This window comes from Plectropomus leopardus, chromosome 13 (genome assembly GCF_008729295.1).
Source record: "Plectropomus leopardus isolate mb chromosome 13, YSFRI_Pleo_2.0, whole genome shotgun sequence".
In the NCBI taxonomy this organism is placed as follows: Eukaryota; Metazoa; Chordata; class Actinopteri; order Perciformes; family Serranidae; genus Plectropomus; species Plectropomus leopardus.
Genome location: NC_056475.1, coordinates 6,908,512 through 6,933,334, shown reverse-complemented (window position 1 = coordinate 6,933,334; position 24,823 = coordinate 6,908,512). Strand labels below are relative to the sequence as shown.

At 40.3% G+C, this 24,823-nt stretch overlaps 1 protein-coding gene across 1 annotated transcript in view; it reads right to left on the bottom strand.

Moving 5' to 3' along the window:
* The window catches only part of doc2b (double C2-like domains, beta), a 142,625-nt gene extending 120,025 nt beyond the window's left edge, over positions 1–22,600 (bottom strand). The window contains exon 1 of the mRNA XM_042499800.1: positions 21,959–22,600. Coding sequence (XP_042355734.1) covers positions 21,959–22,274 — 316 coding nt within the window. The 5' untranslated portion in view covers positions 22,275–22,600. The remainder of the gene's footprint in view (positions 1–21,958) is intronic.
* Positions 22,601–24,823: the final 2,223 nt, after the last annotated feature.

Here is a 24,823-nt window from a genome sequence, read left to right as displayed (position 1 = left end):
ATGAGGAATGGTAAAATGGTGTTTTACAACAAAGCTACGCTGCAAAGCACACTGAATCTTTGAACTGACTATTAGAGTGCCATTTCACCATAACATGTTTTACAGGCAGGAAAAGGTTTCTGAATATGCTGGAGAACAACAAATTACAGTTAACACATCTGCTGAAACAAAACCACACATCAGTGCTGCTTGTTTTTTTCTCTTATTTCATCTTTCAGTTGACTGTCAAAGGCCTTGCTCCGTAGGGTTTCAGCCCTGTGTCCTATACACAATAAATAATTTCACTGTAAAATAACAGTAAACAGCAGGCAGCAAAGACGCCAGCAATGTACCATGATTTCACAGTATTCATACTGTCAAATTACTTCACAACCTATTACCGTAAAACAGAAATACAGTATATTTCTGTATTTCTACAATATGCAGTAAAATTCTGGCAGCACAGGCGCCAGCTGGCTGGCTTAGATTGACCTAAGATGTCTAAGCCATATAATTTAAAAATATATGAATAAATAATTATTTCTTTTTAATTAAAATACAGATATAATAATAATAATACATCTTATTCATAAAGCGCTTTTTAAAAGGAACTCAAAGACGCTGTACAGAAAGTAAAAAGCAATATAAACAAAATTACACACGCACACGTAAAATAAACAGTAAGCCCGTCTGTCCATCCATGCCCCTCTTGTGTAATCGTAACTATGTGCTTTTGTTGACATCATAGTAGCAGCATCATGGAGCGTCAATAGCGGACGCAGAAGGATACCGAAAGCGAAATTTGTGGAAGTCCACTGCAAAGCAGCAATATGTGACGACTTGGGATGAAAAAGTGTTGGACAGGCCAACCAGTGGCTTGAGAGTACTAAAGGGCATTGGAACTAACACCAAACAAAGGCAAGGACCACAGACACACACTTCAGTTCTGAGAGGCTCTCGGTTTTGCATCTGTTAGCAAAGGAAGACCCATTTGGTTATTGCAGAGTTGATTCAGTACTTTATTCTCGGTGAGAACTGATGGATGATTCAAACACCCAAGCAGCACTATTTATCACACTTCATGTTCTTGATATTGACTGCTTCCCCTGCGTCAGAGCACACCAGATCAAGCCAAAGTCTGATCCGCTTTGAAAGCAATCTCAGCTGGTCTGTATGAGCCGCGTGCACTTGTTTTGTGTTGTTCCTCCGTCATGGAGTCCACTGCACATTGTCACCAACTGGTCTTCATATTCTTCACACCACAAAGAGAGCTGCGCCTCAGTGTAATGAGGGTGGGACTTTGAGTGAGCTAGATGGGTACATTAGGAGATTAAAGAACTTCATTTCTCTGCTCAATTATACAATTAAATGTCTGCTGAAAGCTCGGAGGTCTGCATCTAATATCTGTGGGTTTTGATTCATTTTGATGGCATTTCAGAGGGTGGAGAACACTCTAGTGCTTGATATGTATTGATTCCTGCTAATGAGGCTGTTTTGCGGTATTCTGCCCTTTCCTCTATGTGTACATTTATTTTATCAATGGCTGGGCATGAAAAGAAATCCTTTGGCAGTTTCAGTTTAAAACATGTCACACAATTCTCTAATTCTGGTTTCTTGAATGAAGAGGTTTACATAAGAGAAAATGGGAGTTTGTGCAACAATGTTGGTATAGTACTCAGGCTGTTTGCCCTCCTGTTTGACACATTTTGTATACATATACTGAATGTATTTTTATCTTTCCGTCAGTTTCCCCGCCTACAGAATATGAGGCAGCATTCCCATTTCCACATTGGCTCTCTTTTCTGTAAATACTCATTCAGGGGAGTCAGACTCAGATATTTAAAGACTGCTATAAGAATTTGAGACCAGAGCAAACTGGCTTGATGTCTTTCAAACACATACAGGTAAAAGGCAATGAACATAATTACCAAATATTCAAATATTTTTAAAATAAATAAAATACAACAAACTACCTGAAAATAGACAAAAAAGAAAAAGAAAAAAAGCAAGAAAATGACCCGAAAAGGGTGCTTAAAAGTAATAACAATTTAGTAAAATAACTTTAAATATATAATTATGGTAATTCTAAATATAGTGTTTTCCACTAGCTTCTTAAAAGATAAAAAAGTAGATATGGAAAACTGTTTTTAATTTTTTTTTTGCAGTTTGAGGAACAGTTCTTGCAGGGTTGCCCATTGCCTTTTTCCCCATGTGTTCAAAGGAAAGCAGACTCATTTTCACCGATTTCAAAGGTTTAAATACTTGTGAGGGTGTCTGCACACAGCACGAGAAAACTGATGTCGACCCAGGTTTCAAAGGGATAAGAAGTGACATTTCTTTTACTTTTAGTCGCACAGACTTCCGAGAGCAGTCAGCCCATCATACCTAAAAAAAAACTGGTCACCACTGACCACTGAGGGTTTTTAGGCTCATTTGATCAATACCTTCTACAAGGTAAAACTGCTCGCCAAAGACAGGGTGAAATGCTCTGTGCTTTCTTAGTTCTGTTTGAGCAGGAAATTACTGTAGGTTTAAGACATTTAACAAACAATTCAAGAGAAACTTGCAGAGACATCATGAGTCAGAGCACACAGAAAGATAAGAACCTGCAGGGAGTCAAACCTTTGAAACTCGCAGCGTCAGTTCCTAAAAATGCTGTGATGACGCTGTCTCCCGTATTGTTGTTGTTTGGAGCATTGTGTGGGATTTCTGGTTCTGCTGCTTTCTTCAGTAAGATACACGTTTCTACCTGGTGGGATGAGAACAAATGCTGATGGAGTGGAGACGAGCGAGGGGCTGTGGGCTCTTTGTTCCAGTCTGTGCGTTCAAATTTAGTTTTAAACCAGCCATGTGGCCAGAAGAAAATGTTGGAATGATGTTTCTGCAAACTGGAATATGTTACATTTGTACTTTTCATATGTATCATATCAACATTGTTTAAGTGATGTAATAAATGAGCTAACTTTGTCACCTTGGAGAGATGCATGCCAAGCTGCCAACCACTGCAGACCACCGTTCAAGACCAACAAACAACAAAACCAGCTGTTTTTTAGGTACCAAGACATAGTTCCAACAACCCAAAAATCATATGTCCCTTTAAGGCCAAAAGAAATATCCCATTGGACTGAAGCCCATTTCTTCAACAGCCTCTTAGCCCAAAAAAATAAATGTTCATTTCTCCAAAGTCCTGTTTCTTTAAGAAAACACTTTCCCAGTGGTGTTTGAGACACTGATCTCTGGGTTTTTACCGACCCTTCACGGCATCTCCAAGCAGCATCTGAGCCTGAGTGTTTTTACTGACCCTCAGCAGCGTTTCTCAGCAGCACTTGAGCCAAAGAGACTGATGTTTTTACCGACCCTTTGTGGTGTTTCTCAGCAGCGTTTGAGCCACCATTCCTGGTGTTTTTACCAATCCTTGAGCGTTTCCCAGTGGCTTTTGAAGCACCTAACGTGTCTCAATGACGCCTCCCTGCTTTTTCATGGACTTTTGTGCCACCAAACATTTTTAAGCCAAAACATGACCTTTTCCAACAACAGCCAAGTGTTTTTTGTGCATAAACTAACCAGCACCTTCACCACAACTTTGTAAACAAATGTAACACGTCCCTGGTTTACATAGATGTACAGTAGGAGTATTTTTTCTGGAGACTGGGTGGTCTAACTGCAGGGAGTGTGTATTTTCTGAGAAATGTGACCATAGAAATGGGCTTTTGATCCAGTAGGACAAAATCCTGAACTATACCTTTAAAACAGAGCTGGAAAGTGGCATTTACTCAAGTGCAATTTTGAGATAGTGCTGTACTTGAGTGGATGGTCCTCTGAGAAGCTCGACTGTCTGATGTAACCCGCTTTGTTCTTTCGCTGCACTCCAAGACTTGGCCGATCCTGTATTGACAGTGCTTGGAATCACCAACTCACTTGTCTGGAGAACAATAGTGACATTGTAGCCGTATTTTCTCAGTGGTTCTCAGCACAAATAGAAAAACATCTCTGTGAAGCTGCACCTGGTTTCATGTTTGGTAGGGAGACCCTGCGGTGGCCTTTTACTGTAAAACGCTGTAAAGTCCTTTGAAATGATGGAAGCTATCAAAACGGTGTTCCTCAGGCACCTCATGTCCTGGATTGAGATCAAATACAGGGAATAATGATGATTGTCATGGCATTATCGCAAATGTTTTCACGAAGCACTTCCACACCAAACACTACGTTCCTTCAAACGTTCCCTTGTGTTTACACTCTAGGCTGGGGATTTGCATTTTAAAGCATTATTGATGTGTGTTTTTATGATGCACACTCAAGTTGACTGCTCCTGCTAATGCGCTGGAGAATAGTACAAGGGCTTACAGCACCGCGCTTCATTATCACGTTAAACCGCAGGGTGCATAAAGGAAGGCAACGCTGTTGCAGACACCTCAAAGTATCTATGGGAATCAAAGGGAGCAGTAAGTGTCGGTACAGAGCTTCTAGCCATCCTCACACTGAAACAGTTCAAGACAGAATATAAATCAAGATGAGTGATGGTCTGAATATGAAGCAGCACAGAGAACAGCTGGAACTAATAGAGTCCCATAGTCAAATATTTAATCTCAACAAGCTGAGAAGAATGCACTTAGTGGGATTTGAATGGATTTTACAAGAATGGATAGATAGTCCTGCTTTTTTTGGGACCACTCAACGCTAAGTGAATTTATCATTCAAGCCTAAAGAACGGAGTGTGTTGCAACTGGTCTTAGTGATTTCCCAGCATGCACATAAGGATTAAAAGGCAATTAAGTCAACATTTGCAGAGGACATTTGTGTCTGATTTTCAACTGCTTTTGGTCAACAATCTGTGAGCTAAAAGCTGCTGTAAATGGTTACATAACCTTTTTATTTTTTTTTATTTACTGATTTTTTTGATTGACATGGAAACATAAAGCACTGAACAAGTGACCAAAAATAGAGACCGTCATGAAAACAAACAGCACATGGTTATTTGTGCTGTTTGCAACCAACTGTCACTCAAAGTGGCCACGCCCCTAATTATGCATAATTTAAAGCCTCTAAAAATTGTAAATTGCTGAGTTATGTTAAAATCCATGCCCCATTTAGCTTTCATGAAAAAGTTAGCTACAGAGATCACAAACATTTTTTGTAGTAAACATTTCTGCTGTAAAATTTGGCATTTTATCATGGGGGTCCATGGGAGTTGATGTGCCCTTCATGCCAATCTCAAGTGGCCATTTGAGGAGATGCAGTTTTTTCACATCGGCTTCATTTTTCAGTCACGGAGGTTGCTGCTTGGTGCAAATAGTCATCCACACATGCACATGCCCAAGAATGGGAGAGATGCAGGTGTGAATGGATGTGACCGGCATGTTTCACCTAAACTGAGGCCTCAGAGCGTCCGGATCTAAAAGAAGTGAGCAGAAGTTAACAATCTTAGTGGACAAATGTAAAACTTATTTTTCCTTGTGATGGACAAACAGTTTGAGGACTGTTAAAACAAGATGTCTTTTTCTTATCTTGGTAAGAGTGTAAGAGTCTCAATCACTTCTAAAAATGTTCTCTTACTGAAGAGAAGAGCAAAAATGAGAGAACATTGGTGAATCCCAGAAATCAAGAAAAACAGAACAAATCTCAGATCTGAACAAAAATAAGAGGAAATTTGTTCATAAATCGCTTTCTGCACAAGGTCCAAGAACTCACTCAAAAGAAAAGCTGCATTCTGTATTTTCATTAAAATCAAAATACTGGACACTAGTTGTGAGACGTCATCATAATATAAGCATATATTTTTGTGAAGTTCTTCCACCAACCTTTTTCCTGTGATGTGAGGTACAGTTACAACTCCTCCTCATTTCCCTCCTCACCCAAAGTGGAGGTTTTAAAGTAACACCATGAAGAACGCCCCTGCATTTATTGATAAAAGTGGACTTTCATGGAAGAATGTCTCTTTTTTTTTTGCCCTTGTGAGTTTTCTCTGACCCGTAGCTTCCTAAAAAGATGACTCAAGCTCTGCTACTTTGTGGGGTTGCCAGCAGCGGACGAGTCATGGATCTTTATATAAGCCTCTCTGTGATGATATTTTGATGAATTTTATTGGAGACACAGCATGCATACTAAATATGGTATTAATGCTCAACATGACAATTAAATGTCACGCAATACGGTGAGAAGTGCTTGATTTGTAATGCTGTAGTATTAGCTTCACCTCATCTGCCAAATGAGGCAGGGATGTTGCTTATTGAATGTGGAGCAGCTGCCTGGGGCTTTTATTGTTGAATTTAACCCTTCCAAATCTGTCATCTGTCAAAATACACTATTATTCCAAATACCGAAATGTAAAATACATTCTCAATTTAAATCCTATTTATTTTACTTACTTGAAAATGCTGTGTAATTTTGCATGTAGCTGGATTAAGAGGTGGTTGATCCTAAACTTAAGTTCAGATAAAGGTCTCGTGACTGCTGTGGAAGTTGTTATAGACATTTCTATTACATAAAGAATATTTCCTTATCTTTTTAGTGACCCCCTTGTATCACTCCTGCAGCACCACCAAGAGAGCAGAATTTGCACTTACAAAAAAGAACTATCAAAAGCTGATGAGCATAAATCTAATTAGCACATTCATGCTCCCCATAGGATGAACACCATTTTCAACATTTCATGACCCACCCTCCGTCCTCAAGCCAAGATACTAACAGCACATAAAATATTTATATAATCTGGGGCGCCTGGTGGCTCAGTTGGTAGAGCAGGAGTTTAATCTTTTTAAAATTACCTCAACTTGTTTTAGTCAATTTCAAATTCAATTCAGTCAACTTCAAATTTTAAGTCAGCCCAGATACTAACTTTTTAAAGTTAAAACAGTTTCTTTCAGTTTCTTTTTACAGTTTTGTCTCATTTAGCCACTAGTCAGCAAATGTCTTTTTTAAGAGACGTAAAAGCTTCAGAATTTACAAGTGAGGTATTTACTGATGTACTGTATGTTGCAGAACAAATGTTGAAGTATCTTGAGCTTGTGTTAACCACAGACTTTATTTCAGGCATCAAATCAAAAACTCATTAAAAAAGCCCCATTGACTTCAAAACAAGTGAACTGGGAGAGCTAAAATGCTGACTCATTTCAGCATTTTAGCACTCAATCCTGCAGTACTCTATGATGTGATTAAAAGAGCACCTTGAGTGCCAAATAAATCATGTTTCATCTAAGTCTTATTTATTTGCTACATTGATTTCATTGCACCTTGTCACATTTTGTTTTTGTTGATACATCAACTTTTCCACCTCAGCCAAGCAAAAAAGCCTTTTCTGCAATATTTTGACTTATTGGCATAACCACTCAAATTTTTTAATGCCAAAATTTAAAATGCACATCAAAACAAGTAGGTTGGAAACAGACTTACTGCACAAATTTCCACTGGCATCATTTGCAAATCTCTGAGACTTCAGGGCAATCCAAACCAAAACATACAAATCCTATTAGGTACACAAAATCCACCACTTTGGGGCATAGCAGCAGCATTAAAAATTCAGTTATTGAATTTTCCTAGATGCAGACCCTGACATACAGTTATATACAGCACATTCATGCTCCCTTAGGGATAAACCCTTATAATTTCAATGACCGCACTGTCTTTCCACTTTGACTTCCTCCTATTCTTAAAGAAAATGTATCAAATTACCATGAAAATAAGTTTAATTTCTCTATAACATTAGTTGAGTGCGTGATTAGAGATTAGATACATAATCTTTAATCCTGCAGTTGTCTGGACACCATCTGGCAAGACAAGCAACCCCCTACTCCAAGGAAATCAAATCCACTTTAGCAGACAATGAAAGAAACACAATACACCTACACAAGGAAATCCTCCTGCCTGGTTGGTATTAGTCCAGGTGAGCTCAGCAAGGATTTCAAGCCCAGCACTCCTCTCAGAGGCCTGACATCGTGGTCTGCGGTCTTTCTACAGCAGAGCTGTATTGTACCATTCATTGAGTTTTCCCTCCTGTGGGAGCAGCAAGTGAAAGACTGAAATACTAAGATGTGGCTTCCAAGAGTCCAAAGACGCAGAGCTGAGACCTCTTATTGATCTAGCTGAGGTAGGATGCCAAAGTCTTGAAAGAACTTGAGTTCAGCTTCTTCTCAGGGGGTAATAAAAGAAACTCAGAGGAAAGAAACAGAAAGAGCGAGGGCCCCGATCAGACAGAACACTTTCTGCAGGATACAAAACACAAGGCGCGGCCAAAGACTGTAAAAAAATAAATAAATGTAGCCACCTAAACGTCACCCATCGGTTTGTGGACTCCTGTTTTGAAGCGTTGAGTTTGTCATTTTTGGCAGAAGTGACCATATTTGGATGAGAGGGTACTGGAGAGGAGCAAGGGGTGGATCTGACTCAGATTGTGGTGACGCCTCGCAGACAGCCTGTCACTTAAATGGGCCAAAATTATGCATAACTTTTAACACTAATAAAATTTAAACGGGTGAGTTATAAAATAAATTCACGTCCCGTACAGTTGTCATGAATGCTGAAATTAGCTATAGAGACCAAAACCGTTTGGCACTTTAGTTTGAGAGTCCCTGGGGATTGACTTGCCAGCTTCAAGTGGCCAAAAAGCAAACTGCAGTTGTACCTCCAGTAGCCCTGGAGGTTGCTGCTTGGGCGCTCCTGCAAAAAAGCGAAGTGCATGGAGTGGAAGATTGTGAGGTGCTTAGCAAAAACAGCGGGCCTAAGAAAAAAGAAGCGTTACAAAATTCTCCTCTGATTAAAGCTGAGCTCTCCCTTTGGGCTTTTGAGAAAATATAAAAAAAAAGAGCATTATTTATTTATATTTTATAGATATATCTGCAAGCACACACACAACTTAAATTTCAGATATTATTGAAGACAAAATCCTAAGCAGTAACAACGATCTCAGATTAGGTCGCCAACTACAAATCCCACTGTATTTCTTTTTCTAAATACAGAAGAAAATCAATTATATAAAGTGTTTTTCGGCACTGCTTTCCAATCAGGATGCTTTCCAGGATGCACAGCGTCTGTTTTCACATTAAGTGCTCCAGTTGAAAGCAGTGGACATGAGCTAGGCAGTATTCCCCACTCCATTAGTAGCACAATTTGTTTTAATGTTTTCACTGGATAAAACATGTCATGTGTGTTCCAAAACTGACATGTACAGAGTCTGCAGTTCTGTTTATATTAGAGTAACTGTTTGCATGCAGATGGAGTCGTTATACATTTTCTGCTAATTTAAAGACCTTCATAGCTACATGGACTCAAAAGGCAAAATTTGATTTAATACCATATACCATATAGCAGTACGGTTAACACTGGCTAAATGTGGTCACAGTGATGCCGCTACAGCAGGGCCTTACGCCACAGTTCCTCTAGTGACCACTAGGTGTTTTCCTTCAAAAATCAGTGTGTAGTATTAAGTCAAATACAAAAAAGAATAATTTTTCCATGATTATCATATCGCATCGTTGTTTCGTATCGTGTCGTACTATATAGCATTGTACTGTACTGCATCGTATTGCATTGCATCGCACCGTACCGTATCGTATTGCATTGCATCGTATCATATCACACTGAATCGCATCGCATCCTATCGTATCACATTGTATCATTTTGTACTATATCATATCCTGTCATAGCACTCCGTATAGTATCATATCATATCGTACTGTATTGTATCATATCGTGACATATTGTGTCGTGAAACTTGGATCATGTCATATCGTATCAGTACTATGAACCAAGTTCCTGCACATAAAACAATGAATTGTGATGAAGCCATAGATGTTTCTCTATGAATCTACATGTAGTTATTCTCATTGAGTCCACTGGGCAACTTTGCTCTTAACAGCAAATGACAATCATAAGTAACAATTTGAAAGTTTTGAACTTCAGTGCCCAGTTATCCTTTAAAGTTGCCTCCCATTAAACTGCACACTGATGCTTTACACCATTGTATAGCAAAAAGACCTGAGGCTGAAAATCTAAAACTGGTGAACTGAGCTCTCGGTGGACTGAGTGCCCACTCACTGTAGTGCTGGTTAAGTTAGTTAAGTTTTGATTCATCACTTGGCGTGGGCAGAGAAGTGATCAGACACAAGGATTTAATTTAGGCAAATGGAGTGACTTCTCAGTAAGGGGGATGGCACACTCCTCTTGCACTCACTCTGTGGTTTTAACTGATGAAAAAAAAAAAACAGGTTGAATTTGCATTTCAAAAAACCTATGCTTTTAAAAGCCCCTGTATCACCAGCAATATTTAAACACACTCCCTCAATGCGTGCGCGCAAAGTGTGACAAACTGGAGCCAAACAAAATTTCTCCCCACTGATGACAGCCCCAGACGCCAAATGGATCTGTGTAATAGCTGGCATTATCATTACATAATGTGCTTAGTGGGATGAAGGGAGGGCGGAGGCAGAGCTTGTATCTGATGAAGCAGTGCTGCTGCTAACTTAAAACACTCCACAGCTCCTGTTGAGAGACAGCAACAGTAATAATAACCCATAATGTGAACAGGCTGACAATCTGGGCCGCTTTGTTAGTGCTGGGTTATTCACAGGAAAACATGGGACACTACAGTGAGTCATTACTACTGCATGACAGCTTGCAGATAGACTCTTAATAGGATTCTACTGTGCTGGGCAAAGAAGCACTGAAATCACTCTTTACATTGAACTGAGCATTATGAGACTCGGGGGACGTTTTCAAGTGGATTGATGCCGCCCTCTGTTTTGCAAAGGTCTGGAAATGGCTTTTGGTCTGGTTGAGGCAACAGATGGCTTGACGCACACTTCCTCCTCCTCTGCCCTTAAAGGAATACACTGCGTTTTCAGGAGATTATCCCATTGATCAGATACCAAAAGCAATGACACATCATCCCTAAACTGCCAAGGAGCAGCTACTTTTGAGGATTGTTTCTGAACTAAAACAGCATTTGTATTCTCTTCGGAAAGTGCTAGTGCTTTTTACCTCATTAGATATGCTTAAAAGTTAGCATGGAGAATTGGTGCCTATGCAGCCCAGTTTCTGGAAGAAAATGTTGGCTTTGTATGTGTCTGCAAACCACAAGTACATAACATTTGCATGTTGATATGATATATACCAATGGTTTTTGATGGTTGAATCTAACTAATTACATTTACTCAAGTATTGTACTGAAGTACAAATTTAAAGTACTTATACTTTACTTGAGTATTTTCTTTTCATGTCCCTTTATACTTACTCCGCTATATTTCATAGGGAAATATTGTACTTTTTATTTCACTACAACATTTATGTTTTTGGTTTTTTATTTATTATAATTAAAGTTTTTGGGGGTGTTTTTTTAAAAATATTTTTGTCATTTTAATATAATTTTTGATATTTTATGTTTTTTTTCTTATTTCCATCATTTAAAATTTAGGATATTTTCTTTTCTATTTTTTTCTGATAATTTGAGTTTGGGGGTGTTTTTTTCTATTCAAAAAAATATATTTTTAGGGTTTTTCCTTTATCTTTGTTTTTTTTATGTTTGTTGTGTTTTTTTTTAATCTAATAATTTTAATGTTTGGGCGTGGTTTGTTTGTTGTTTTTCTGCAGTGGGTACTTTTACTTTTGATCCTTTAAGTATATTTTCCTGATTATGCTTACATACTTTTACTGAAGTAACATTTTCAGTGCAGGACTTTTACTTCTAAATGTATTTTCACTATGTGGTAGTAGTACTTTTTAAGTAAAAGATCTGAATACTTCATCCACCACTGAACGTTTCTAAAGTGTTGTAGTATATGAGCAGACTTTGTCAGGACGAGATGATGGATGGCTTATCACCTGGGCGAGATGCCAAACATGCTCCTTTCCTGACTACAACTAAATGTTGTTTGTGCCTAAACTTAACAACACCTTGACAACAGCATAGTCGAAATACAATAATAATGTACAAATGTAACATATCCATTGTTTGCAGACATGTGCAATGCTTTTTTGGCGATAAATTACACACATAAATTATTTTTACTTAACTTATCTTCTGATTTGTTTCTACAAGCTCTGCACTCATATTACTCAGAGAGGAAAATCATGGGAGAAATCCTCACATTCTGTCTGTAAATTGGGATGGTGCATGGGGACATATTTGAATTTTTCTTCATTTGCACCTGCCATCGTGACTGCCATTTCTTTTTCTGACGTCATCAGCTTTTTGTTGACAGGTGCTCTCACTGGACTACAGAATGAAAGGTTACTCAGTTTTAGCCTCATTAGACAGATTCCCAGTTTGTTTTACAATCAATTTTAGAAATTATTTTTAATTAACTAAAAGGACCACATGGCAGAACCCCAGAGTAACTTTTAATGAACTTTTAAAGAGCAACTAATTCACACTAAATCCTGTATGTAGGAGAGCACAGCTGCACTGACCTCAATGGTTTAAAGGGTTCAAGTCTGCAGCACAGCTGACCTCATTCATCACCAATGATGAGGTGTTAGATGTAGTTTGCTGCGTTTGAGAACACAACCAGCTGTGATGTGGCATTACACTTAAGTGGATTACAAAATGCTGTACTGCCACTGCTTTAGTAAGACATGCTTCTCTCAACAAAGCAGGGATGCACCCGTGCAACTTTTACCCTCTCAATATCAATTTGTTATTTCAGCTCAAAGAATCTGATTTTAGCAAAGTCTGATCCCATAGCAGAGCTTTTTTTTTCCCTCAAATTTTATTGTGTAGTGTGTAAAACTCATTAGGAAATCATGTCTCTGCAGTCCATTCTCATTCTCAGATTGTCAAATACAGCTGCCTTGTCAGGGGCCCTTGGCTACTGTTGCCAACCCACAAGGCACTTCAAAGTAACAGCACAAGAAGCTCCAGATTTTCAACAAATTCTGAAGTAATCCTGTCCACGGCAATAACATGAAAGGTGAAGAAACAGTAGGAGTAAGGGTAAAATAGATAGAAAAAGTATGACAAGAAGGGAAGAGGGCTGGTGGATGTGTCAAACACACATAGGACTTTCACCCAGAGGATCAGTGTTTGTGTCACATGTGAAACCAAAAGTAGACTTGAGTTTTTTCAACCACATAATGTAGTTTCTGGCATGTCAGGTGACATACTCATCAAATGGCATACTTGTTAAGTCACTGTAACAAACATAGTTATTTTAACCCAAACCATCAGTTTTTATAAACTAAACCAAGTCATTTAGTTGCCTATACCTAAAGTAGTTTTAGTTTGGTGTCAAAAACATTTCTTGTGAAGATGGAGGTTTATTTTGAAAGACACTGTAGCCTGTAAGAAGCGTACATTTACCAAGACACTAACATGTCCAGAACTGACCCTAGAGGGGCACCAAAAGTGTCATAGTTTGAAGCATAGGGCCACTGACCAAGTTTTGATCACTATGGAAAGGCTGTCTTCTAGAAACAACAGATGAACACGGACAAAATATTGTAGGAAACCATCAGGTAACTTGTGCCAAACAAATAGTTTTTGTATATTTCTGCGTAATGAGTGATTAGGTTTAGGCACAAAACCCACTTGGTTATGGTTAGAAAACATCATGTTTTTGCTTAAAATTATTGCTTTTGGGAAACAGTTCTGCAAGGAAAGGCAGCAATGTCTTGATAAAAAAACAACCGCCTTTCATTGTACTATCCCTAGTGGAAAGAAATCTTAAAGTAGCTACAAAACACCTTATGTTTGGGGCCTAAAACTTTGTTGGAAAAACAATGATGAATCACTAAAACTCAAGTGCTTTTCTTGTTCTTGTTGGTCTTATACAGTGGCCTACAGTTTGGCAGGTGTGCCCTCTAGGTTTCACGCCTGCCAACATCCCCTTCACCTTCTGAAGCCAAAACTAGTTCATATTCCATGTCAATTTAGAAAGGTTGATATGATATGTATGAAATGTGCAAATATTATGTATTTGCTGTTTGTTGAAACATATAATTCCAACATTTTCTTCTTTGGACTGTGCTAGGATGATTAAACAAAAATCATATTGCAGCTGACAGAAATGGTAAGAGGTGGGGTGTAAAGATCTTGCAGGCACCTGGAGATTGGGTCGCTGCACCACCCGCAATCGCACTTCCCTGTGGCTATGAAAGGAGACAGAGGCCCACACTCCAGCACAGCTTACAAAAGGACGTCTGATTCTGCAGAAAAACTCATTTCCTCCTGTCTCGATCTGTAGTTATTGCCCTCTTTACTTTTTTATCTAATATATATTCATATAAAAGTGCTAAACAAACTAAGCTAATCATATACTTGTAATATATATGGCAAATAAATCTGATAAATGACCCATATCAGGAAAGTTTGAGTCTGAAGAAGCTGCTTATGTTGAATAGTATGTCTCTCATGTCTTGTGTCAACATTTCTTTAGCCCCTTTTGCACTGCCGTTGAAGGCGGGAATTTCACGCTGTTGTGCCACCCTGTCGTTCTGTATACAAGGTAGGGTTGCAGAATGGGGGGACAGAGTGTGGAGAACTTTTTTTAATTTGCCGTCCATGTTAACCAGTTAGAGCGGCCACAGTCAGTGTGAGCAGCACTGCTCTGGGGCTGCTGAGCTGCAGCACATATAGATCTAGATCCTGACAGTTTTTACTGCATGACACGCGTTTTTCAGAAAAAATTCACAGTGAAAATGGTGTTTTGATAATTATATTCTACCATCTTTTACCACAGTTTCAGTATCTTCATGTATTACAGAAATTAAGCAATATGAATACATTGGTTTTACTCAACCTTTCCTGTTTCCATTTTTTTAAAAAGCCCTCTCACAACATTTCTGTGGACAGAATCCCTTCAGTTGTTTACACAAGGCATTTCATTGCAAAATATTTGCAGGACTGTGTTGTTGACAATTTGGGAGCTTGCTTCACAAATGAGTGTAGTATGTGCTTTTCATTGTAGAAATACAGTACTCGTCGCAGTAGGCAGCTCTGCAGCAGCATAACAGCAACACTGCTGTCAGTGTAGACACCACAAGCGTGGAAGCCGCGGCAGTTTGCCGAGGTTACTTCACGTATGATATAAGTCACACTTGAGGCCAATGCTGTTGTGTTACATGTCAAGCACATAACACCACTTTTGGTTCCACAATGCCAGCATGCTGTCTGAAAACACACTGGTGTTGCATGAAGCTGCCATCATTTGGTTCTTTGCAAAGGAAGCATAAAGAAGGGACTTTTTATGGGCTCCATAATGCGGTCATTGTGTAATAAGGGCTTTTGTCTAGGTCAAATCCCAAAGATGTCATGAAACACCTTTTCATGAGAATTTTTTTTCAAATTTGACAAATAAATCCCCATTATCCTCAAAAACAACAGAATTTAAAATCTATTTTCTTTTCCGTCAGATGATTTTCTTTTGTTTTAGACACTTTTCTCCCTCTGTGACTGCATCTCTCCTCACCAGTTGACAACTACAAGCAAACACTGTAGCTCAAGTCTTGTGCTGAGGAGACAGCAGTACTGCCAGAGCGAGACATCTCAGGGGAAACCTGTGTGTGCATACATTACTCCACCCCCCCACCCCCCTCAACCAACCTGCACTCGTCCTGTCAACACACATAGCTCTGAAGCTTATCTCTCAGAAACACAAGAGCTTGGCTCTGTCATGTGGGTCGCACCGGTCATTTCTCCTGGCCGCAGCGGGGATGCAGCCCTCTACGCCCACTACAAACAACCGTTAATTGATGTGGCAGAGATCCGAATGTCTAATTGGTTTTGATTTCTCCCTCTTCGCAGGGGAGCTGGGACACTTGGTGGGTGATGCACTTTTCTGTTTCAATTAAAATCAAGGTTGAGTCACAATGAATCAGAAAAATGCTACTGTTATGCAGATTAGCCAGCAGGTTCTTAGTGAGGATGGAGATATCCCTGTGTGATTTGGTACATAAGGGACGACACTGCCACACTGCTCCAACCCCCGCCCACCCGCCCCGCACGCCACCGGCACAGTCCCGCAGGACCGTGAAGAGCCAATTTGGGGCAGCGCTGCCTCTTTTAAAATCACAAACAACATGAAGAAGAAAGTTCCCTTCTCTCACATTTCATGAAGCAACAGGGTGAAAGTTAGTTTTTGAAAGACAATCAGACAAATTCAAACTGAAGCAGCTTTTTCATTCGCATCAGAGCGCCGCTTGAAGCACTGCCGGGAGGGAGAAATTAGTTTAAGTCAGAGTGTGACTCACATATATGAGATGAGATTGAGATGTGTTAAAACTTTACTAACCCTCCAAAACAAGATATGGTTGGAATCATACACAAGCTAAGCTGATAAGACAGGCGAAAGTGTTTATAAAGTCAATTTCATTGGTGTTTTTCTTATAAGCTTATTGCCAGGAGAAGCTGTTATATTTGCAGAACTGAAACGATGTGTTCCCGGTTTTAATAGTGAGCTTTCATCAAATAGCCTTGGTCTCAGCTGTCCTTCAGCAGTCTTTTAATACTGCCTGAAACTTAAAGGAGAAATCTTTTCACAGGGTTGCGCAACATCAACTTGTGAGTTTTGTTGCATATTCCAGGACTTCTCATTACATTTTTGATTATATTTATTAATGCTCGTTCATTTGTTTACTTTACGTAGTCTTGATGTCAGACAAAACGTATTTAATGCTCACTGAAACGAGGCCTGAACGACCTATTTAATATTCTGCAACCCCACTGTCCAGGCAGATCTGAGGAAATATACTCCAGCAAATATACTCCAGCAGATCATTTTTTAAGAAATTTAACAGCCCATTTTAGAGCATTTTAAAATCAGATTTAAGGTCTTGGATCAGGGCTGCACCTGCAATAGCTGTGGCTGGAGTTATTTCGAGTTGTCTGTCCATCAGTAGAGGCAATATTTCAAGAATGCATTGAGCAAACTTCTTCAAATTTGGCACAAACATCCACTTGAACTCAACAATGAAATGACTAGAATTTGGTGGCAAGAAGTTAAGATCACTATATCAATATAACAGAAGTGGGGTACTGAAATATTAAATTTAGCTTTTTAGAAGTAGACATAGAATAACAATGGAAGCTCTCTTTTCAGTCCAAGCTTTTCCTCCTGAATCTGAAGCACATACAGACACGTGTGTTAAGCTGCAGTTTGTTTCGGTCTGTTGAGGATACAATTCCTCACTGAATGTTGAGCTCTGGTGAAAAATAATGAGTCCTGAAAAGTGAATTTGACTGACACCAAAAGCTGACAATGAGCCAGGCACATCACCTGTCATGTTAAAATGTTTTGCGACTATGAAATGTACAGTTGGTCTTGCTTACTGAGTGTATGGTGCTGTGCCTTACAGCAGACTGGTGTTGCTGCAGTAGTATTTTGTTTATACGCCTTATGTGTCTCCTCTCAGAATCCCTTGGCAGCGGCAGCAGCAGCAGCCTGGGATTATTTGGGACGTTGCATCAGACCCAAACAGCCACTTGTTATTCGTTTTTTATTTATTCATTTTAAATGCCTGCCTTCATTAGACACATCAACACTGTAGGTGAGGCTTATGATAAGCATGCAGATGACTCAGACTTTGGATAACACATCCAATATTTTTATTTACAGTTAATTGCTACCATAGTTACTCTGATGCTCCTTCCTCTTTTGGCCTTGATTTTTTTCTTCTTTCTGGGAAGTGAAGTTGACATCGTAATTATCTTGCATCACTGATGACTCTTCAGGTGATTGTAAAATCATTAAGATGATGCTCCGGCAGATGTTTGTGTCTAATTGCCTTATTAGCAGTGAGGGTGGAGAGGAGCTGTGGTTTTGACGTTTGTATAAGCCTGCAGTGTAACTGATCTTTAACTGTCACTTTAAAAACAAGTAACTGTGCATCAGCATCATAGTTACAGTAACTGGATGCACAAAACAGCTTCCCAACAAACAATGCAGAAAGAACTGGATACAGAGTTGGAGTCGGGGCCCAGATTGACACATGGAGCCAAAAAAACGTTGACTTTCGGACCAACTTACTTTGACTTTGAATTATTTGGATCTTCCACACTGCCCATAAAGGAGGGACACTGTGTCTCCAAACCACTCAGTCTTGGACTCGCTCACATGAATAACAAGAGGAAAATAACTATAGATTTGGCCATTTAGTACATTTTACAACTTTTAGGACATAATGATTTAAATAAAGGGTAGTAAGTGTTATAAATAGAAAGTTCATGTACCTCCAAAAAAAAAAAAAAGAGCAGACATACAGTCGTCTCTTTTTCAATTTGTTTCTATAGAAAAGGGTATTTTGCCATCACATATGGCCCAAAAATACCAGATCAGTCACCAGAACAAAAGACTGGCATTGAAGGTTTCTCTAAACCATGAATAACAAACAACAAAACCAGTTGTATTTTAGCAAGTTATCGCTTTTTTCCAGCAGGTTTGTAGCAACCGATGTTTCTTTTTAGCTACCCGCAGTGATGGACTTAGTATTCAGATCCTTTACTTAAGTATAAATACTAATACTATCTTGTGAAAATACTCTGTTACAAGTAAAGGTCCTCCATTGAAATTGTTACTCAAATAAAAATCTTTAGAAAAAAAAAATTACAGCAGAACCTTAAAATTATAAGAAAAAAACAAAACAAAAAACAGGAAAAATATATCAAAATTATTTAAATTTTCTAATCTAAATCTAGAACTACTCACAATTATTAGGTAATTATTATTAAAAGCTCCGTTCGGATTGATCCCAGCACCTGTTGCATATGTTAAACCACATTTTCACATAGCTGTATCATGTAAGACACGTAATGCAGATGACTGGATAGCTGCTGTTATCAAGAAGTGTAAATGAAACCAAGAGCCAGTAGAGACACTTCTTTTCAGATGTTTTAAGACTGTAAATATATCTGTCTTTTCAAGTTGCATACATAAAGTTCAAAACCTGAGGACGTTTCACTGTAGCTCGCCACCACCACCACGTCTAAATGCAAAAGTTTTTTTGACCTTTTCTGAATCAAAGGTTCCTGAATGCATTCCCTAATTTCTCTCCAAGAACTTTGCCTTTGCATGTCTTTGTTGTCTCTGCACAATAAACTGTACAAATGAGGATAATTGTGCACACTTTTAGTAAGTCTCTCATAGTGTTGTGCTTGGTTGTACAACAAAAAGTAAACATATGAATCAAAAGCAGAACGTGAGAGAAAACTACCTACTTTCACACCTCCACACACCTGGCCGCTCACTGTGCAGAGCAGGAGAGGTTGTCTGATTGTCTGATTTGGAAAGTTGGTACAATGGAGGTTTCAGACGCTGTTAGAGGATCTGACAAACACTTTGAAGAACATTGAGCCCTTTACCCCAAATAAACAGAGCTCAAGTAGCCTCTTTTAGGGTCTTGGTCTCATGATAACAGCAGGCTGTTGTAAATGGACAGCTCTTATAGCACTTTCTTACCTTAACAGATAAAGCACTTTACTTTATTTGCCTCTCATTCACACACACACTGGCCGAACCGTTGAGAACAATTTGCCGACAGTTTGGCATGTAGACTGAGGAGCCAGGGATCGAACTGCCAGCCCTGCAGATATTGGAAAACCTGCTCTCTCTCCTCAATCACAGGCTGAATTATCCTCTAAATGTTTTCCTGGCTGCACTTTAGAGCAACAGGTAGGATGCAGCTCATGGTTGCGTGTGCTCTGTCACCTTGTGGTGTCCCACCAAGATTTGCATGCCAATGCAAGGGGCACATAATCAGAGAGAATGGGCCCCTGGGCACAGATATTAAAAGGCTTTGTGGTTATTTTGCCCCTTTTTGGAGTTATTTTGTGTTTGCAGTTCTGTAGTATCTCTTTGTAGTCGTAATGCATCATTTGCAGTTTTGTTTCTCTTTGCATTCATTTTGTGTCTCTTTGGAGTTATTTTAAATGTCTTGTTTTGTCATTTAGTGTCTTTTATGGTTGTTTTGCATTTCTTTGTGGTAGTATTACATCTCTCTGGTTTTTTGCAGTTATTTGGGGTCTCCTTGAGGTAATTTAGTGCCTTTTTTGGTCACTTTGTGTGTCTTTGTGGTTATATTGCCCTTTTTGTAGTTTGTGTCTATTCACAGTTCCTTTGCATCTCTTTGTTGTCATTTTGAATCTTTTCCTGGTCAGTACATGCTTATTTGAAAGTCAGGGGACGTCCCTTATACTTTGGGCCCCTGGGCCTGTACCCGGCTGTTTATTAATCCGTACATGTAGCTCTGCAAAATATGTTGTATATTATATGTTAATATTTTTTTATCTGGCTTACAGATACACATATTGTATCTTAACAGTAAGTAACCTGGGGGTATGACATATGGATTTTGATCGTGTAAATGGGGCCATAGAAAAATCTCACCACATAACAAATAGTTCAACAGTTTGAAAGGCTACAAAAATAGCTTCTGTTTGTGGATTTCGAGTGAGCGGTGTGCTATTAGACTGAGAGGGACCAAAAGTATCACTTTGCAGCTGATAATATAAATTCCCACACACTTCACATTGCACCAACACAGACATCTCTAAACGGCAAACAAAAAAGGCTGCAGAGGTCAAGTCTCTCACTAATCGAGGACTGCTCTCACAAATTAGGAGAATGCATCTCTATGTCTCTTTTCCCCCACTGAGTGAATTTCTGGTCGCCTGGCAGAGGTTAGAGAGCAACATCTGCCAGGCCCGACCCGCCTCTCCTCCCTACCATCCCCCCTCCTGTCCAGTTCTGGATTAGAGATGGCCTAAGCCCCCCTGCATGCTGCTCTGCATGGATTAACTCTAAGGGAAGCTGCACTGCTGTCACACATTAACCTGCAATCACAAGTCTCTTGTGTAGAGGACACCCATGACAAAGCTCTGGAAAGAGTCTGATACAAATGCACCGTGAAGCAATTTTACGCACCGTGAGAGCAACATGTTATTCAAGGCAAGCTGTAGCCGGGCAAAGTTCAGAGGCAGTCAAATGCTAAAACAGAGACTCTTTCACTGTTTCATTGATTTATCAGTGAGATCACAAGCTTTGTAAAGAATGATGCAGGCAGGAGCAGCTTTCATTTTGGCACTACATTTAATACAGCACTGCTGCGGAGTGTCATCTCATCTCTCTGTGAAGATGTTTGCTGGAAGCAAAAATGCTTTTGCAGGATGTAGAAATCTTGTTCTATCTATTTGACTTGTTACAGCTCCAATAGCTGTGCTGCATGTTATTATTCATCCACTCAAACCTGTTAGATTAAAGGAATGACATTCAGCAATGGCTTTCTCAAAGGAGCCTCCCCTCTGTGATGGAGACAGATATGGACACACGCACACGTACGTGTGCGCGCACACATTCACATACACATACACACACAGACACACACACACACACACACACACCTCTATGCTTTTGAAATTAACACAAAAAAGGACCGTGCAACTAATATGCTCACACAATCAACTTGCCTGTCTTGCCACCAGCCAACACATGAGCTTACAGATGCAGTCAGACTCTGCTGAGCGCAAAACTGCGACTAATGTGAAGCTTCACCAAGAAGCCATGAATCATTCAGCCCGGTGAGACTGATCGACAGTACAGACCGAGCACCCTGTAGACAATATGAAAAAATGCACACACTGTTCGACACACACATGAAATCATTTGCTCCAATAAAATAGCACATATCATCCTTTCAGCTGGAGGAGAGCAGAGGAGGAGAGAGGGGAGCTTTATTCTTTGCAGCAGCAACAGTTGGCTGTCTAGTCGACTGAGAGGGAAAGAGTTAGCTGCGGCACAGAGACACACACACAGGGACACACAACACGCATGCAGCAGGTGATTGGAGATAGAAGGAGATGAACGAGGGAGTCGAGAGAAGAAAAGGTGACAGATAAAGCCACAAAGCCACACGGCTGGAGGGATGCCTGGCAACCGGTGGCAAAAAAATGGAGATGCAGTAATAAGAGAAAGGGAGAGGGAGAACTAAAAGGGATAGACGCACACATGAGGACATGTTGGTGGTAAACAGCAGGATGGAGACAACAAGAGGGGGTACTCACTGGAGTCATCTGAGTCGTATCCCTCCACATCGGGCTCCTCGTCCCTCTTGGTGGCCTGTATGGAGGCGGAGGCTCCGGCACAAGCCCGGTCCGGTTTATCCTCATTGGCGCGGTCACTTTCGGCAGCGGTGGTGGCGGAGGTGGTGGAGAGGGCAGAGGCCACCACTTGGTGGGCCGCAACAGGGGGGAGGCCCCGCGGGTAACGGGGGAAGTAATCAGAGATCTGCTTGATGGGCTGGATGGGGCCAGGGCAGACGTCAATGGCCATGTGCTCCTGGATGCTGATGGTGGGTTTCTCGCCTTTGCGTTGTGTCATGCATGCGGTCCAGCCCGGAGCCTACTCCCAAAACCAAAAAACTGAGAAAAGAAAAAAAAAAGAAGATAAACAGACCCACCCCCCTCGTCCTCCTCCTCCTCCTCCTCTTGTTTCTCAGAAAGAGGTGGGTGTTGTCCTGGGTGGGTGCTGCTGGGTGGACAGGTCCAGGTGATCTGTGGATCTCACCACACTGGTCTACATGGAGATCTGGAGGCTGTTGCTGCTGCGTCTTCCAGTGCTGTCCTCAGACCCAGACCATGCTGTCTGACAGCCTCACACACACTACTACCTACCCTCCCGCTCTCTCCTCTTCCTATACCCCCACACTCTGCCCACGTCGCGCTGCCTATCTGAGAGAGAGAGAGAGAGCAGGGAGAGTGGTGTGTGTGTGTGTGTGTGTGTGTGTGTGTGTGTGTGAGGGAGAGAGAGGGAAGGGATTAGAGAAGAAGGAGGGGAGGGATCAGCTGATGTCACTGCCTAGCAACCGAGCGGTAAACAGGAACCGTCGGCCGAGGTGCTTAATTATGATATTAACCCCATCCATCTGTCAGTGGGAGGGAAGATCCAGCACCATGCCAGACGCATGTCGTGTGTGCATGTGTGTTTCCTTAAGTGCGTGGGTGTGTGTGTACCTCTGGTGTTATGTTAACCTGCACAATGAGCCATGAATTGATGCTTTGTGATTCACATGCAGGATGTTTTTGTAATTGAGTACTTATCAATTACAGACATGCAAATTGACAGTTTGACTTTTGCTCAGCGTTATTCAAGGTTTGAAGAGTTTCCATGCATTTTTTTTTTAAATCTGCATATCAGTCATATTGTAAAAGTTAGAGCTTTGACACTTGATGAACCTGCATAGTTTTCGTCCAAGCCCAACCCAAGCTCAAACTACAGTAGCAGTTTTGTTCCTGTGCTGTACATTGTGAACTTTTTTCTTTCAATATTTTAAAACATTTATTAGTTTTGTCTCCGTGGTAACAGACATTTATGACATGACATGCAGTCATAGATGGCCACTCTGAGTACCACAGCACGCTCTCACACAAACTCAACCATGTTGTTGGTATGGTTTGATTCAGAGCGGCTGAGCACCAAGCACAGTGAAAAGTAAAACTTTCGTTAATTCATACAAAGAACTATTATTCTGGCATCCAGAAATTGGTGAGAACTAGACCAAATTCAAACCCTGTGGAAATGTTCACAAATTATGGACTGACTTGGACGAACTTGTCAGACCAGGTCAGGTCCAATCGGGCTGGGGTAGAGAACCAAAGCCAGTATTTCCAACAGAATAATAATTTATGTATGGCGGTAGCTGATATGTCTGTGTGTGTGTGTGTGTGTGTGTGTGTGTGTGTGTGTGTCCCTAAATTCAGACAGTTTTGTGGGTCCATAAACACAGTCCTGGAGAAATTGCATGTGTCATAAATCCTTTTTTTGCCTCAGCAGCAGTTTGAGGAGTTTGACTCGTGGGTGGATAATTGATCCGACCATTCGGTCAGACCCATGTTTCATATCTATAGATTAGGCACATGAGAGCAAAATTTTAGATCCAGTGCAATAAACAATTAAGTTTCACTTTCACTGCGCCTGCACAGACTATAGTTAGCGTTCTGAGAGTGTGGTAAAATGAATAACTGAATCTTATACATATATATTTTCCAATAGTGCTCCTAATGATGGTCCAGCTGCAAAAATATAAATTCAATACGCAGTGGCAGATGTTTTCATCATTGCAAGCTGCCACAAAGAAACTAATATGTGGGAAACCCTGAAAGCTCTAGTAAAAGTCATTCTAGACGAGGACAGTTAAGCCAGTATCTGCCCTCAGGCCCCGAAATGGCTAATGGCGCCCCTGACTGCTCCCTCCTTTCTGCAATCACACCCTGATTTTTCTTTTTTAACTTGGATTTTACACACATTAACAAGCAGTGAAACCAGGTATGGCTGTTAGGAAGTACAAAAGGTTGTCACCTAACTGAAACATGTGCGGTTTGATCCCTGGCTACCCCAGTCCGCACGTCTATCCTTGTATCCTTGGGCAAGATACTGAACCCCAAACTGCTCCTGATTGATGTTCCGTATGTGTGTGAATGTTTAAACTGAGTAGCAAGTGGCACCTTATACAGCAGCCTCAGCCACCAGTGTGTGAATGTTTATGTGAATGGGTGGACGTGGCATGTTGTTTAACAGTGCTTTGAATTGTTGGAAGACTAGAAAGGCGATTTAAGTGTCCATTTACCATCCATTTAATCATCCTTGCATTCATGCACACTTGTCTGTTTAAATGCACAGAAATATCCACTTCACTGTGCACCGATTGCATCCTGATGTTATCACACGATTCTTAATTGCTTACCATCTGCTGCAATTTAGTGGGTATCTGTGGAAATTTGTTGTACACTTTCACACTTGTTTAATGCACATATTACCACATTTCACCACTGGTTGGTACTGAAACTGCTATAATTAACTGTGACATGATCTAGTCTTATTAAAACTACATGACAGGTGAGACCTTTATGTATAATTACACCTGTCTTCTC